This window comes from Mya arenaria, chromosome 13, assembly GCF_026914265.1.
Source record: "Mya arenaria isolate MELC-2E11 chromosome 13, ASM2691426v1".
Lineage (NCBI taxonomy): Eukaryota > Metazoa > Mollusca > Bivalvia > Myida > Myidae > Mya > Mya arenaria.
The window spans coordinates 8,376,702-8,389,819 of NC_069134.1; the positions used below are offsets into that span (position 1 = coordinate 8,376,702).

The following is a 13,118-nucleotide window of genomic DNA, read 5'->3' on the forward strand; positions in this document are numbered from 1 at the left end:
GGTGTTATGTGCAGTAAATATTGTCTTTTTCTTTTTCTCTTTTAAAGGGTCAATTAAAGAGTTCAATAACATCGGCCTTCCCTTTATTAAATGTAAATATACTTTAATAAAATTCATGGTAAAAAGGTTGTCCGAGTGATAACTCGAATTTTATCTAGTCCAATGGAATACTGTTTATTTTCATTCAAAACAACTGGTCCTATCCAATACAGTTTGTAAATTCGCTCGGTGTATTTGATACATCAATTTGTCTAGCCCTTACGGATGAACCTGTTTAGTTCCACTGTTTATTAATAATGATAATATACTTTTATTGTGTTATTTAAGATAATAGCCTTATATCCAATAAGTTTCATCGGTATTGAGAGAAGAAAATCCAGGTTTTTCTGCTAAAATGTTTAACGACAATCTAGCAGAAAAATGTTTAACGACAATCTATTTGCAATAAAAATAAATAAAGAACAGTTACTTCTAATTCCTCTATGTTGGAATGGCTATTCTTGAGTTAAGTAAGTACTTAATGTACGATATCCATTATTGTTACATTTTATAGAAAAATGGTAAAGAGAATCTAATCATACTTTTTTACAGACACTGGATCTCTTTGTTATTTGATAAAAACAAAAGATGCATATGAGGATTTGTTTAAAGATGAACACCTGTTTAATAACACTGACAACCCAAATCATAATAACCACCTCCTTTTAATAAACATGTTGGACTTCGAACTTTATTTTGAACTTTAATGGTTTTACTTTATTATGTAAATTGAAATATAGATTAAAGTAACCTCCTCCTTTATTTTCTAACTTGTTTACTTGTATTGGTGAAATTTAAACACCAATATGTCTTGTCTTATTGTAATGCCGAACCATATCTTGTAAAGCGTCTTTGTGATTATTGGTGTTATGTGAAGTAAAATTATACCACATTACTTACCATATTTTATCAATACCACTAACCATAACACGCCTTCTTCGAAACTTTCTGTTAATTGGTTTGTGCAATTCTTCTGCTCATGTGTCAGACCACTTGGACTCAAAACAAAATCTATTTCGTTACAAAAATCTACGTAGCTAGAGTCCTTATCCCGTTTTTTCATTCATTTTCACTAAATTCTTTGCAACCTTTACTCCGAATAATTTTGACTTACTTGTTTTTAATTTCTGTAACATTGTTTTATCACACAACGATTTATTATTTCGGTCATCATCATAACAATGGTCGTGTTGTTCACATATGACATATTATTCATTAATTGCTTGTCCACTATCCAATGTATTGCCTGGTCCACAGTACTAATATCCAGGTGAGCTTCATCCGTTTTTAGGAAGTAATGGTAACATCTGTAACTGGGTGCCTCGGACTGTTCTTTCTCTGGCATAATGGACAGTTTCCAATAGTTCACCCTTACTTTGATAACTCTTTCATAATTATATTTCCTGTTGGCGTTACTTGCGTTGCTTGCCTTGTTGTATATTTTAACCCAAAACGATACAACCTTGTTACCAGTAATTGAAATTTTCCATCAATGCATTACTTTAGATTTTAAAGGCTTATCATTCAAAATTGATGTTTGTTATACATATGTCTTGATTTTGAATAAAAGTATCACTCTTTAAGTCGCAATCATATCTGGCAACATTCCAATGTCATAATCTTCTTGTGTTTTGCAAATTTGCTTTAACACATAGCGTTTGTTAACACAATCATATTGTTTCTTAGGATCCCCAAGACTTTATTATTATTATTATTATGCATGTCAAGATTTTTCGTGTATAAAATATTTAGTGTACATGTTGCTGTCTGTTGTTTTTCCTTGAATTGAATAACCGCATTATATTATATTTTTCCATTAAAAGTTCTTTTAACCAACTTTGTTGGTTTGTCTAAATTTATAAAATAAAATTGTTCCTTGAATTGCAGAATTGTAAAGAGATTAATGAATATTATGTTCCACACAGATGCTGCCTGATTTCCTTTTCGATGGAGATCCCCAAAAATATATAATGGGAACTTCTGTCGTCTTTCGCGTCTTGTACTATGATTAAGAAAGATAACAAATACAACAATGTTCATGTCTGCCCTGAATAAAGTTATCAATATCGATATTTTATTTTTCTCGCAAAAATAATTATCAACTATTTCTACTTTCTGCTGATTACCATCCGTCTCTGTAACAGGTACTATTTCATTGCTTGAGATGTGTTATATGTATTCTAGTAATATTTTAGTTTTTCTTGCAATCTCATCCATTTTATTAATTAAGTGTAGACATTTTGACTGCTCCACTTTCGTAGCATAAAATAAATGTTTTTATAATGAATAAATGGTTTTAATAGCAAAGAAGAAGAAGCGTATTAGTCTTCCGATACCCACTATTTCAGAAATCAAAATTCTAAAACAAGACTGTGGCATGTAATCTTTATTTATTTTTTTAAATTATGTTTTTTTTAGCATTATAATTCGGAAAATGAATCATATTAATTTCTTTAATAAATAAAACACCGAAGTTTCAAAATACAAGCATTAAAACATAACAAAGTCAAATGAATGTTTATCAATTCAATTTCAATAAAAGTTTTTATTAATGACTGGTACAGTACACTTGATATTACAATGTCAATTAAACTTGTATGAAAATCACTACAACGGTTTCGCTTTTCGCACATGTATTTTTTCAGTAATTTAGATCTGCTTACACCTACCTTACCTCTGAATTTAAACCACAATTGCACAATCATATGAAGCGTGTTCATCACTTGTCTGTGAAGAACAAAGTAACATCTGCATTCAATATTTTTCATTAATATCGCCATGCGCAATAGTTGCTTTCAGTTTTTACCATGAATCTTCACACAAGTCATTTTCTAATAACGCGTTTGTTCATTTCTAAACTTGAGAGAAATAACGACACCGGTGTCGATTTTTGTATGTTTAAACTCGCATACACACTGAAAACTGTTTATTCAGTATATTGGTAAGTTTATGGTTTATTCTTGGCCCTTTTATTCGTGGTTATCTAATTAACCACTGACCAGTGAGGTTAACTTACGTTGTAAGAAGTATGCAATATAAACCCAATATTGCATACTAGTCATGTTGCGAAAAACTGCTAAAATGTATCAATTTAAAGAAATTAAAAAGAAAGAGAGTAGTCTAATGAATCAACAAAATCGTACAAAGAAGTCCATGTTGAATAGGGAATAAGCTCATTATTACTCGGACGCGTTAACGTGATTGTAGGTCAACTAGGCTTTCCGTTCTTGTATGTTTCAGGTGTCCGTCAGCAGTTGAACCAGATCACCCACTACCTTGATGGCTCGGCCATCTATGGCTCCTCGGACGACGAGATCCGTGACCTCCGCACTCTCACTGGAGGTGGGTACTTATTTCTGAAGTGTCCAATGGCCCTAACTTTCACATAAGCCCCCGTAACTTCCCATGGGCGTGAAGTGCACAGTTATAAAGTATGTAAGATTTGTTTGCGAGGAATGATAAAAGTCTCAAAACGTTTGTCACCTATGATACAAAATATAGTATACAAATATCTTTAAAACTTTAAAACTATTTATTGTGTTCGCAGGTCTTCTTAAGACGAGCTCCAACAACCTGTTACCGACTGCGCCTACGACCGGAACTGGCTGTATTCTGACCACCTCGACAAGGCCGTGCTTCAAGGCTGGTACGAGCAGTATTCAATCCACAGGAGCGATAACAATATCTAATCTTAAGAAATTCAGTAGTATAGTAGTTAGTAAGATTGAAAGGATAAAATATATTGGTATGTGGATAAGATAAACACATTTACTATCATTTAGTAAAATTCATCAATACTAATGAAGAAATCCCCACTCAAATCAATAGTAGACAATCTAAAGTCGTTCTGAGTTCCTTTCCACACAGGGGACGTCCGTGTGAACCAGCAGCCGATGCTGATGTCTATGCACACGGTCTGGGTGCGGGAACACAACCGCCTTGCGCGCGGCCTCGCGCTCCTCAATCCAACCTGGGACGACGAGCGACTCTTCCAGGAGGCACGCAGAATCTTGGGCGCCGAGCTCCAGCACATCACATACAACGAGTTTCTTCCGGCAATACTGGGGCGCAGAGTTATGACAAAATACGGATTGAAGCCACTTTCAAACGGTTATTTTAATGGTAAGTAAGCTGATCATCTTTGAACATGTTTTTTTTTTTTCAAATGTAACAAGAGATGTTTGTCAAACAGTATGCCCCCCTTGGCGCCATGTTGTCATGATTATTTGGACATTGAATGAAATTTGCATGGTCCTCCAAGTCAAGTTTGAGGGCCATGGGTGCAGGCAGTGTCAAGTTATCACACATACAACCTTCTGCGTTAAAGGTCACTGTGACCTTGACCTTTGACCCAATGACCCGTTAAATTAAAAGGGACCATCTACATCTCAGGTCCAACCCCCAAGTCACGTTTGAGGGCCATGGGTGAAGGCATTGTCGAGTAATCACTAAAATAACATTTTCGCATTCAAGATCACTGTGACATTGACCTTTGACCCGATGACTTCTCAAATCAATAGGTTTCATCTACTGGTCAGTCCTAGCCTTCATGTCAAGATTGATCATAGGTCCAGGCTTTGTTGAGTTATCACTGGGAATAGCTTTGTTAACTTTTTCGTGCTAAAGGTCACTGTGACCTTGACCTTTGACCGATGATATCCAAAATCAACACGGGTCATCTACTAGTCAGACCCAATCTTCATGTCAAGTTTGATGACAATAAGTCCAGGGTATTGTGGAGTTGCCTCAAGGTCATTGTGACCTTGACCTCAGACCCGATGACCCCCAAAATAAATAGGGTCATCTACTGGCCTGGCCCAGCCTCCAAGTCAACTTTGAGGGCCATGGGTGCAGGCATTTGCGAGTTAACACTCGGACAACCTTAAATCATTCAAGGCTAATAATAGCTTGACCTTTTGCCCGATGATCCCCAAAATCAATATGGGTCATCTACTGGTCAGGCCCAGCCTCCATGTCAAGTTTGATGACCATAGGTCTAGGCATTGTTAATAAATCACTCGGACAAGCGTTACAAGGCAGTCCAAAGAACGGCTACATCCCCCGCCGTTGTTTTTTATATATTTTGTTTTTCTCGCAACCTGACTGGTACGTTGAATCTGACCAAAATTGTACACAACCACTGGTCAAGAGTGGGAATATAGGAAATACAAGTTGTTTGATCGGTAATCTAAATATTCTTGGATATTTATTTGAACATATTATAAAAGGATATTTGTTAAAGTTTTTTTATATTGTGTGTAGTGTAGGTAAGATCAGGGTCAAGGTTATTTTGGCTAAACATAGGAAGGAAAATGAGTCTTTGATTTATAATATCGATGAAATAGTAAGTCTTAAGTATTTTCGATAAAGTGATACATATATATTGTGGTGACGTCATAACATTGTTTTACTGCTTTTGAAGAGAAAACACATGTTATAAATATATTATCACATTTGTGTCCATTGTTTTTTTTAAATATTAAGCTTGTTGCACATAATGATAATGCTTGGTAGAGTGCGCTAAATATCAATCTGTGCAACTTGTTAAACACTTTCAATTAACATTTATATCTTATCCTCTATTTAGCATTGTCATAATATGGACCTAAAACTTAATGATGGAATACTGGAACAAATTGCAATTAGTTTGAGTTCTTCGATAAATTCAGTAACTGTTGCTAAAAGAACATGAAATTTATAAGGTCAATAAATCCAGTAAGATTTGACATACCTAAACTGCTAGTAAGAATTGACATACCTAAACTGCTTAATGTGAAAAGCCCGGACACAAGCATGTGTACTATGACCTTTAAATGTCATATGTGACCTTGACCTTTGAGGTATGAGCCCGGGTCAAGGACACTGCACATTATCTCAAAAGGAAAACATTTGTACCTAGTAATATGGTTATCCATCAATGCATAAGTAAGTTATGGCGCGGACACGAAATGTTACAGCCAGACGGACAGACGGACGGACGGACATACTGACAGACGGACGAAATGCATTCCTATAATCCCCTCCCCACTCCGTGGTGGGGGATTAAAAAATCCTTTTACCATTTAAGGTCACTGTGACCTTGACCTTTGACACGATGGCCTCTAAAATCAATAGGGTTATCTACTAGTCAGGCCCTATCTTATGTGAAGTTTCGTGACCATATGTGCAGGAATTGTTGAGTTATCACTCGGACAAGCTTTGGTCTACCGACGGACCGACGGACCGACAGACCGACCGACAATAGCAAGGCAATATACCATAATTATGTATAATATAACTAAATTATGTAACATAGACATATCAAGGTTTATTTTCAAATTGTCAGAACACGCAAACATATTGTATTGCTGAAAAACATATTCAAGGCTACGACGCGAGCGAGCAGCCAATGGTACGGAGCGCATTTGCGACGGCGGCCTACCGGTTTGGCCACAGCCTCATCTGGCAGAGAGTGCTTGCCCACAATGGCGCCATCAAGGTGTCCGATCGCCTCCTCAAAGACGAGTTCCTGAAGCCCGACCTCGTCTATACGCGGGGTGTCGGGGACATTTGTCGGGGCCTCACACGTTCACCGGTGGAAAAGGTGGACAAATCGCTCACTGAACAGATAACAAAGTCAGTATATTTCAACTGTTATACAGCATTTATTATCATAATACATCTTTACCAAACACAATGTAAAAGTACAGACAGGTGGTAATTAGAATATATTGATATCAGTCTTGCGCTTAATACTTTTTTGTGGCAGCATACATGTACACGGGCATGCACGTTTTATGAGGATCTCATTTGTATGCAAACAAACAAACACAACAATAAGCCAATCGTAATCAAAACCCTTGTCCCTGTTTACAGTCACCTGTTTGAGCGGGAAAGAGGTTTCGGCGGGGACCTCGCTGCAACAAATATCCAACGGGGGCGGGACTATGCCATCCCTGGCTACCAGGCTTATCGTCGCCTCTGTGAACTTCACGGCCAATTCTCTCACACACGGATTGTACAGCGAAAGCTCAACGATATCTACAGGTAAACAAACGATTGATAACATGTTCCTTTGCGGTGGTTTTTTAAATACAATTTAGGCTTCTTCTGAACTCTTAAATCATAACAAATACATCATACATGGATATTCCAAAATACCGTTTGCCACAACAACCTGACAATTATTTTTCTTTCAATTTTTTGGTTAATGACATTAAAACGCTCATGAATACCGACTGACAGCTTTCTTATTGCTTGTTTATCAAGTCTCAAGAATATCAATTACAGGTCACCAGAGGACATTGATCTGTTTCCCGGTGGCGTGTCTGAAATCCCCGTCAACGGGGGAAAGGTTGGCCCGACCTTTGCCTGCCTCATTGGACGCCAGTTTAAATCACTAAAGAATGGAGACAGATTCTACTATGAAAACAGCGGCGACACCGCATTCTCAGGGAACCAGCTGCAGGAAATTAGGAAGGTTACGCTCGCTTCCCTCTTTTGTGCTAATACAGACATTGGTACCATACAGCCGTCTGCATTGAAAAGCATCCGGCGAGGAAACACTCTTGTCAACTGCAATAACATTCCGCACTTAGACCTAAATCCCTGGCGGGCGACCGGCTGTGTCCCTGTAAACGGCGGCTACTCGGCCTGGGAGCGAACGCGCTGTTTTGGGACATGGCGGATCAGGTATCGGATTTGTAACAATCCTCTGCCAAACGAGTGCGGCAAATCATGTCCACGTCAGTTTGAAATCCAAATAGAAACGTGCGGTATCCGTCGGCCTGGTTTTCGACGGGGCAACGCTGGTCCCCCAGATGTAGCCATGGTAAGCGCAGAGGTGTCACGGCTGTCGGGGGAAGGATTTCCGCTATTGACGGATCACTTATGACGACAGCCATGAGAGGTTTTCGGCATTTTTAAAATATATATATTTATATATATATATATATATGTCCTGTAAAATTCTTTGACATTCATCAATTTTAATGTATTGTGTATGTATTGATTTTGAATAAAATTGACCTTCTTGATCAACTCAGCGGTTCATCTAATATACTGGACAAGTGGGTTTTTTAATTATTCGCATAATATAAATACAGAAGAAATATATTTTTAACAACGCATAAGCAGCTTTGGAGTTAGAGCGTACACTTTTATACGTTTTTTTTGTCTAGACGTCACTAGTACTGGCCTACTAGTGACCTGGCTGAGTCTTCCGTTAACTTAATGATGTTGTTTATAAGTTATAAAACGCAGACCTGTGACTTATGACATGACCTAGGGCACTGCCTAGTCTAGGCTCTAGCATAGGTTGCAGTGGTCCCCTTTGTCGATTTTAAGGCATCACCGATATACATTGTTGGACAGATCGGGCCTTGTGTCCACTCACATGAAGCCAAATCCCAAATCCCCACAAGATAGAGGTCTCTATTTTCAATTATTGATATGAAACTGTGTATTTTCCGCTTACGGTCGCTACGTTCTTGACTTTTGACCTACTGACCTCAACAGAAATAAGGTTCATCTGCTGGTTATAACAACCTGCCAACAAAGTTTAAGGTCCTTGGGCCATAGCGTTCATTAGACATTGGGGTAATCTTATCAACGCACATATCATAGGATCGCTTCTTCGAATTATTATATTTAAGTAAACATACCCTCTGTTTCAAAAATGAATGCTTTTCTGGCCAGTTTAAGCTAAGTGAATATATATTTGGAATAAAAACTATCAATTTAAGTTGTGACACTTAATAAATATTAAACAGACATTCTTGATATTACGATATGTTGTCGTCCGACCGTTGAAAAGATGACCCAAATCGGAAATCGATTTTCAGATTAAGGTCATAACCATCTTGACCTTTGATTCACTGACATATTTTCTCATTTTAATCATCTGCTGGCCATAGCCGATGATAATACCAGATTCGAGGTCCCTGGGCCTACCCATTCTTTAGGTATTGACTGTAATTAGATGTTCAACTGAAGTTCACCCCGACCTTGACCTTGGACCCAATGACCTACAAATCAATAGAGTCCATATGATGGCCATCGAGAACCTTCCTACCTAGTACGTTTAAGATCCCTGAGCCTAGGTGTTCTTCATATATTGAATGGTAACCGATTTTCAACTGAAGATAATCGTAAGGTGACATTGACCTTTGACCAACTGACATCAAAATCACAAAACTGACCTTGGAAACCGTGGGGACGGGCGGGTGGATGGACAGAAGTTTAGATAACTATATGCTACCCTTTCGGGCATAATAATCCCAGGTACCATTACCATTACAATTATAAACTTAAGGTTAAATGATTTAGTTACGAGTTAAGTCACGTAAGCTTTGGATGAAATTCTAAACTATTTCAGTTTATGAGGGTACGATAACACAAACTGAGCTGGTATCCATAAAACGGAAGTCGGACTAAACTATACTCTATATGAAATTATTTGTTGGTGCATTCGTCAATATCGATCGACGTTAAATTAATGAACAGAAAATTAAAAAAAATCCCCGGTTGCCAATAACCAGATTTAGGGTTTAACGCTTGGTTTTAAAAATGAATGGAATAAACCGATATACTTTTTCTTTTATTTCACGTTTTACCAATAAAAAGCGTTCTACTCGTACATTTAAAAATGTTGATTGATAGTATTCATTGGTGTATGCGAGGTTGGTTTAAAGTAAGACACTGTAAGCCTAGTTTTAATGCCTTGTATTTGCGAGATAATTAAACAGAAGCTTAATTTACAATAAATCATTCTATAAAATAACGATATAATATATAACTCTATAAGTTAACTGATTTATATTACAACTCTTTACTATATACTATATTTTTAACATAACTTACGGTGCAGGAGTGATATAACCCCATGCAATATTTTTCACATATAACTAGTGTAATAATTATGCAAATTAGGTAACCGCATCACAGAAAAATGTATTCATACGCGCTGTCAATAATGTCAATAAACATTAGAAACGATATTTCAAAAGAAATCATGGCGGTGTCAACAAACTCAATTCCACGATGAAACGAATGGTGAAGAAGGCTGGGCTTAATCCAAACTAACACCTCCCTGATCATAGCGCCAGAAAATACGTCGTCAAGAAATTAAATGACAACGATGTTCCTGCGAACCAGATTATGCAAACATCGGTACACAAGAACATCGCATCTATAAACAACTATAGCCACATTAATCCAAATCAACACAAGGAAATGTCCAGCATCCTGTACTCCTGTGAAAATACCCCGTCTACTTCATTGCAAAATGCTCATTCTAGGCAGTTCGCCAGCAATGATCAAGTTCAAACACTGTCATGCAGTCACTGATTCCACATCAAATCCTACTTTTTCTGGTGGATTTCACATTTATGGTGCTCCAATTCACGGAGGTAATGTCCTGGCGCACATCCATCAAAATCCATGCTGTAATCGACCAGCTACAAAGCGAATTCGCACTTTTGAAAGCGACTGTGACGCTGAATTATGTTCTTTTTAAACTTCAACCGCCAAATGGCATGTACACACTCGCGTAATGACGTCACGCAGTCATGACATTGTTCTTCTTTATTGATTTGCTTGATTTAAATGGATTGAAATATATATGTTTGTTATTTTTAAGTGAATCGTTTCAAAATGGGTTGATTATTGAGACATAATTTATGTTTTTTATTGTTTATAAAAAGTCTTATGTCGGGCTATTTTCTTTTCTGCGGATTACGCATCCTAATAACAAACAAGGTAAATACTTCGCACTATAACAAGAGAGGTGTATTGAAGAAACTTTGACATATAATTCGACCGTCAATGAGTTATGTAATAAATATAATCTTAAATTCGTGTTAACTTTGTATCAAATTCATTAAACGAATTATTTAAAAATGAACTCGTTTAATAAATTCGATATAAAATTAACACTCATTTTAGATCTTCTATATCAAATAATAACTTTTTATTGTATATTTTTTGTCCTCATAATCGATGTCAAAATGGACTGCGCTGTTGTAGATTTATAGTGTATTATGTGCTGATGGCCTATATACTTAGATACTAATTGTTTACCATTGACTTTTGTCCGCCATGAACGCTTCATTTCGTTACTGAATACAGCCTAGAATTTGTTTCTCCATGACTTGTGATTATTAGTGGAATTCCAGTTAATCGGCTGTTCCTAACCTCGGTAATGGATAAAAAACGAAGTAAGCCTTTACGTCAGTACGTTCCGCTTCAGCAGGCCATAATTGTCTTTACATAACTTTCAACAATGGAAGGGCCGCCTCCTAATCTGACCAACGGTTTGAATCTTCAGACCGAGTCGAGGGACTAAAAAACGAACACGATTATCCCGCTGACGGCACCCACACCTATCTTTGCGACTTCGACCGTCACCGCCAACCATCCAAATAGAGCGGATAGAGCAAGTTTGAAGCGTCATATACCGACACATCAGAGCAGTGTAAGAATGAAACAAATATTGATACAACAATATCTTCTAAGGTTATAGTTGCCGGTAAAGCAGCACACACAACAGATTCAGTAACTGGTAGATCGGCAAAATCGTTTAGGTCCAGGAACTTCCCAAAAGCACAAGAGGAAGGTGAAGAAAATGACGATGATACGATTGCTCGTTTGAGGGAAGACGAAGAACTTGTCGACGGCCTGCGTAGTTTAAAATTAGAGTTTGTGAAAAATGAGGAAATGCGCAATGAAAGCCATCAATTCGAAATCAAAGCTATGCTCGGACACGGCAAAGCGCAAACATCTACAGTTTCTTTCGCTAATGATCATTTTCCACCGCTAACAACTAACATGGCTTAGGATGTTAGCGAGCCCAAAGCCAAGATTTGGACAGAAAAAAACATGGACTAGTAGCAAGCAAGGTTAGCTTAATAAAGGATTATGACTATCAGAGGCTACTTATTGACCGTCCTTCGAAATGGGCGATGACCATAACCTCTTGAATCCGATGCGGGATGTACATTGCCGACCTGAGATAGCCTAATTGCTATAAATTTTCAACAGCTTGAAACTGTCTTTCAGTGCTATGATTCGTAACAGGTTTGATGAAATATGTATAAGACATTGAACCATTTTGTACACAAATCATTTTTTCTAGTGAAATCCTAACACTCCTGGAGATCCTGCTCAGCCCACATGTATTGTTTTATCAGATGATTCGTGCTTGATACCCTGCTAAACCCAAGTTTACACCTTTTTCAGATGTTTAATGCTCAATCAAGTCAAGGCTTTCCATACGATCCGTGTTAATAGGTACAGCTCAGCTGCCAATTATAAGCTTTCCAGATGCTTGGTCTCAAGCTAAGTCCCCAAACCATGGCTATCCAAATGCCCCATGTACACTCTAAGTCTCAACTCTAATCACAATTTTCCAAATGTTCAACATTCGATCCCCTTAATTGACTAATTACAATATGTACACATACCAACAAATAAAGATATCATATTCTTCACGCTAAATTTTCTGCACAGCCCCATGCAAGGCCCCCAGGATGTTTTTTTCGTTCCCTGCTTAAAATATGCATATAGTTTTGTACCCAGCTCACTCCCGTTTTACATCTTTTCAAGCCTCGAGAAACTTGATGTGTGAGTCCCTGCTCAGCCCCAACTCATGCCTCCCCAGATGTCCCATCATCGATATCACGCTCAATCTTAATCAAAGCTTAATCAAGATGCTTGATGATATTTTATATCCCCTACTTAACCCCTTTATGTCTTCCATGTTCGATTCCCTGCAAAACCCCAAGTCAATGGTTTGCACGATGGTTATGTTTGATCTCCTTCTTGACCCCTAATCAAAACTGTCCAGCTACTTCAGTTTTGATACCCTGCCCAACCCCAATTAAGGTGGTTATGATGCGGTATAACCCCTTATTATTGCTTTCCGGATGATACATGTTCTTTTTCTATTTCAGCTCAATGCATTATCTTCGATTACCTTGATAACCTGTTACTTATATTGCCCTTTTACAATTTAACGATTTGCCGACGATACCACAAACGCCAAGAACTCAGCTTCTTAGCCTTTTTAAAAAACGTTCAGTGCCTTTAATAAATAAAACACA

The 13,118-nt window shown here is 37.6% G+C and overlaps 1 protein-coding gene across 1 annotated transcript in view; it reads left to right on the forward strand.

Moving 5' to 3' along the window:
* The window catches only part of LOC128213850 (peroxidasin homolog), a 47,309-nt gene extending 39,251 nt beyond the window's left edge, over positions 1–8,058 (forward strand). Inside the window, exons 10-15 of the mRNA XM_052919914.1 lie at positions 3,204–3,381; positions 3,587–3,685; positions 3,907–4,161; positions 6,405–6,654; positions 6,895–7,065; positions 7,309–8,058. Of these exons, the coding sequence (XP_052775874.1) occupies positions 3,204–3,381; positions 3,587–3,685; positions 3,907–4,161; positions 6,405–6,654; positions 6,895–7,065; positions 7,309–7,912 (1,557 nt within the window). The 3' untranslated portion in view covers positions 7,913–8,058. The remainder of the gene's footprint in view (positions 1–3,203; positions 3,382–3,586; positions 3,686–3,906; positions 4,162–6,404; positions 6,655–6,894; positions 7,066–7,308) is intronic.
* Positions 8,059–13,118: the final 5,060 nt, after the last annotated feature.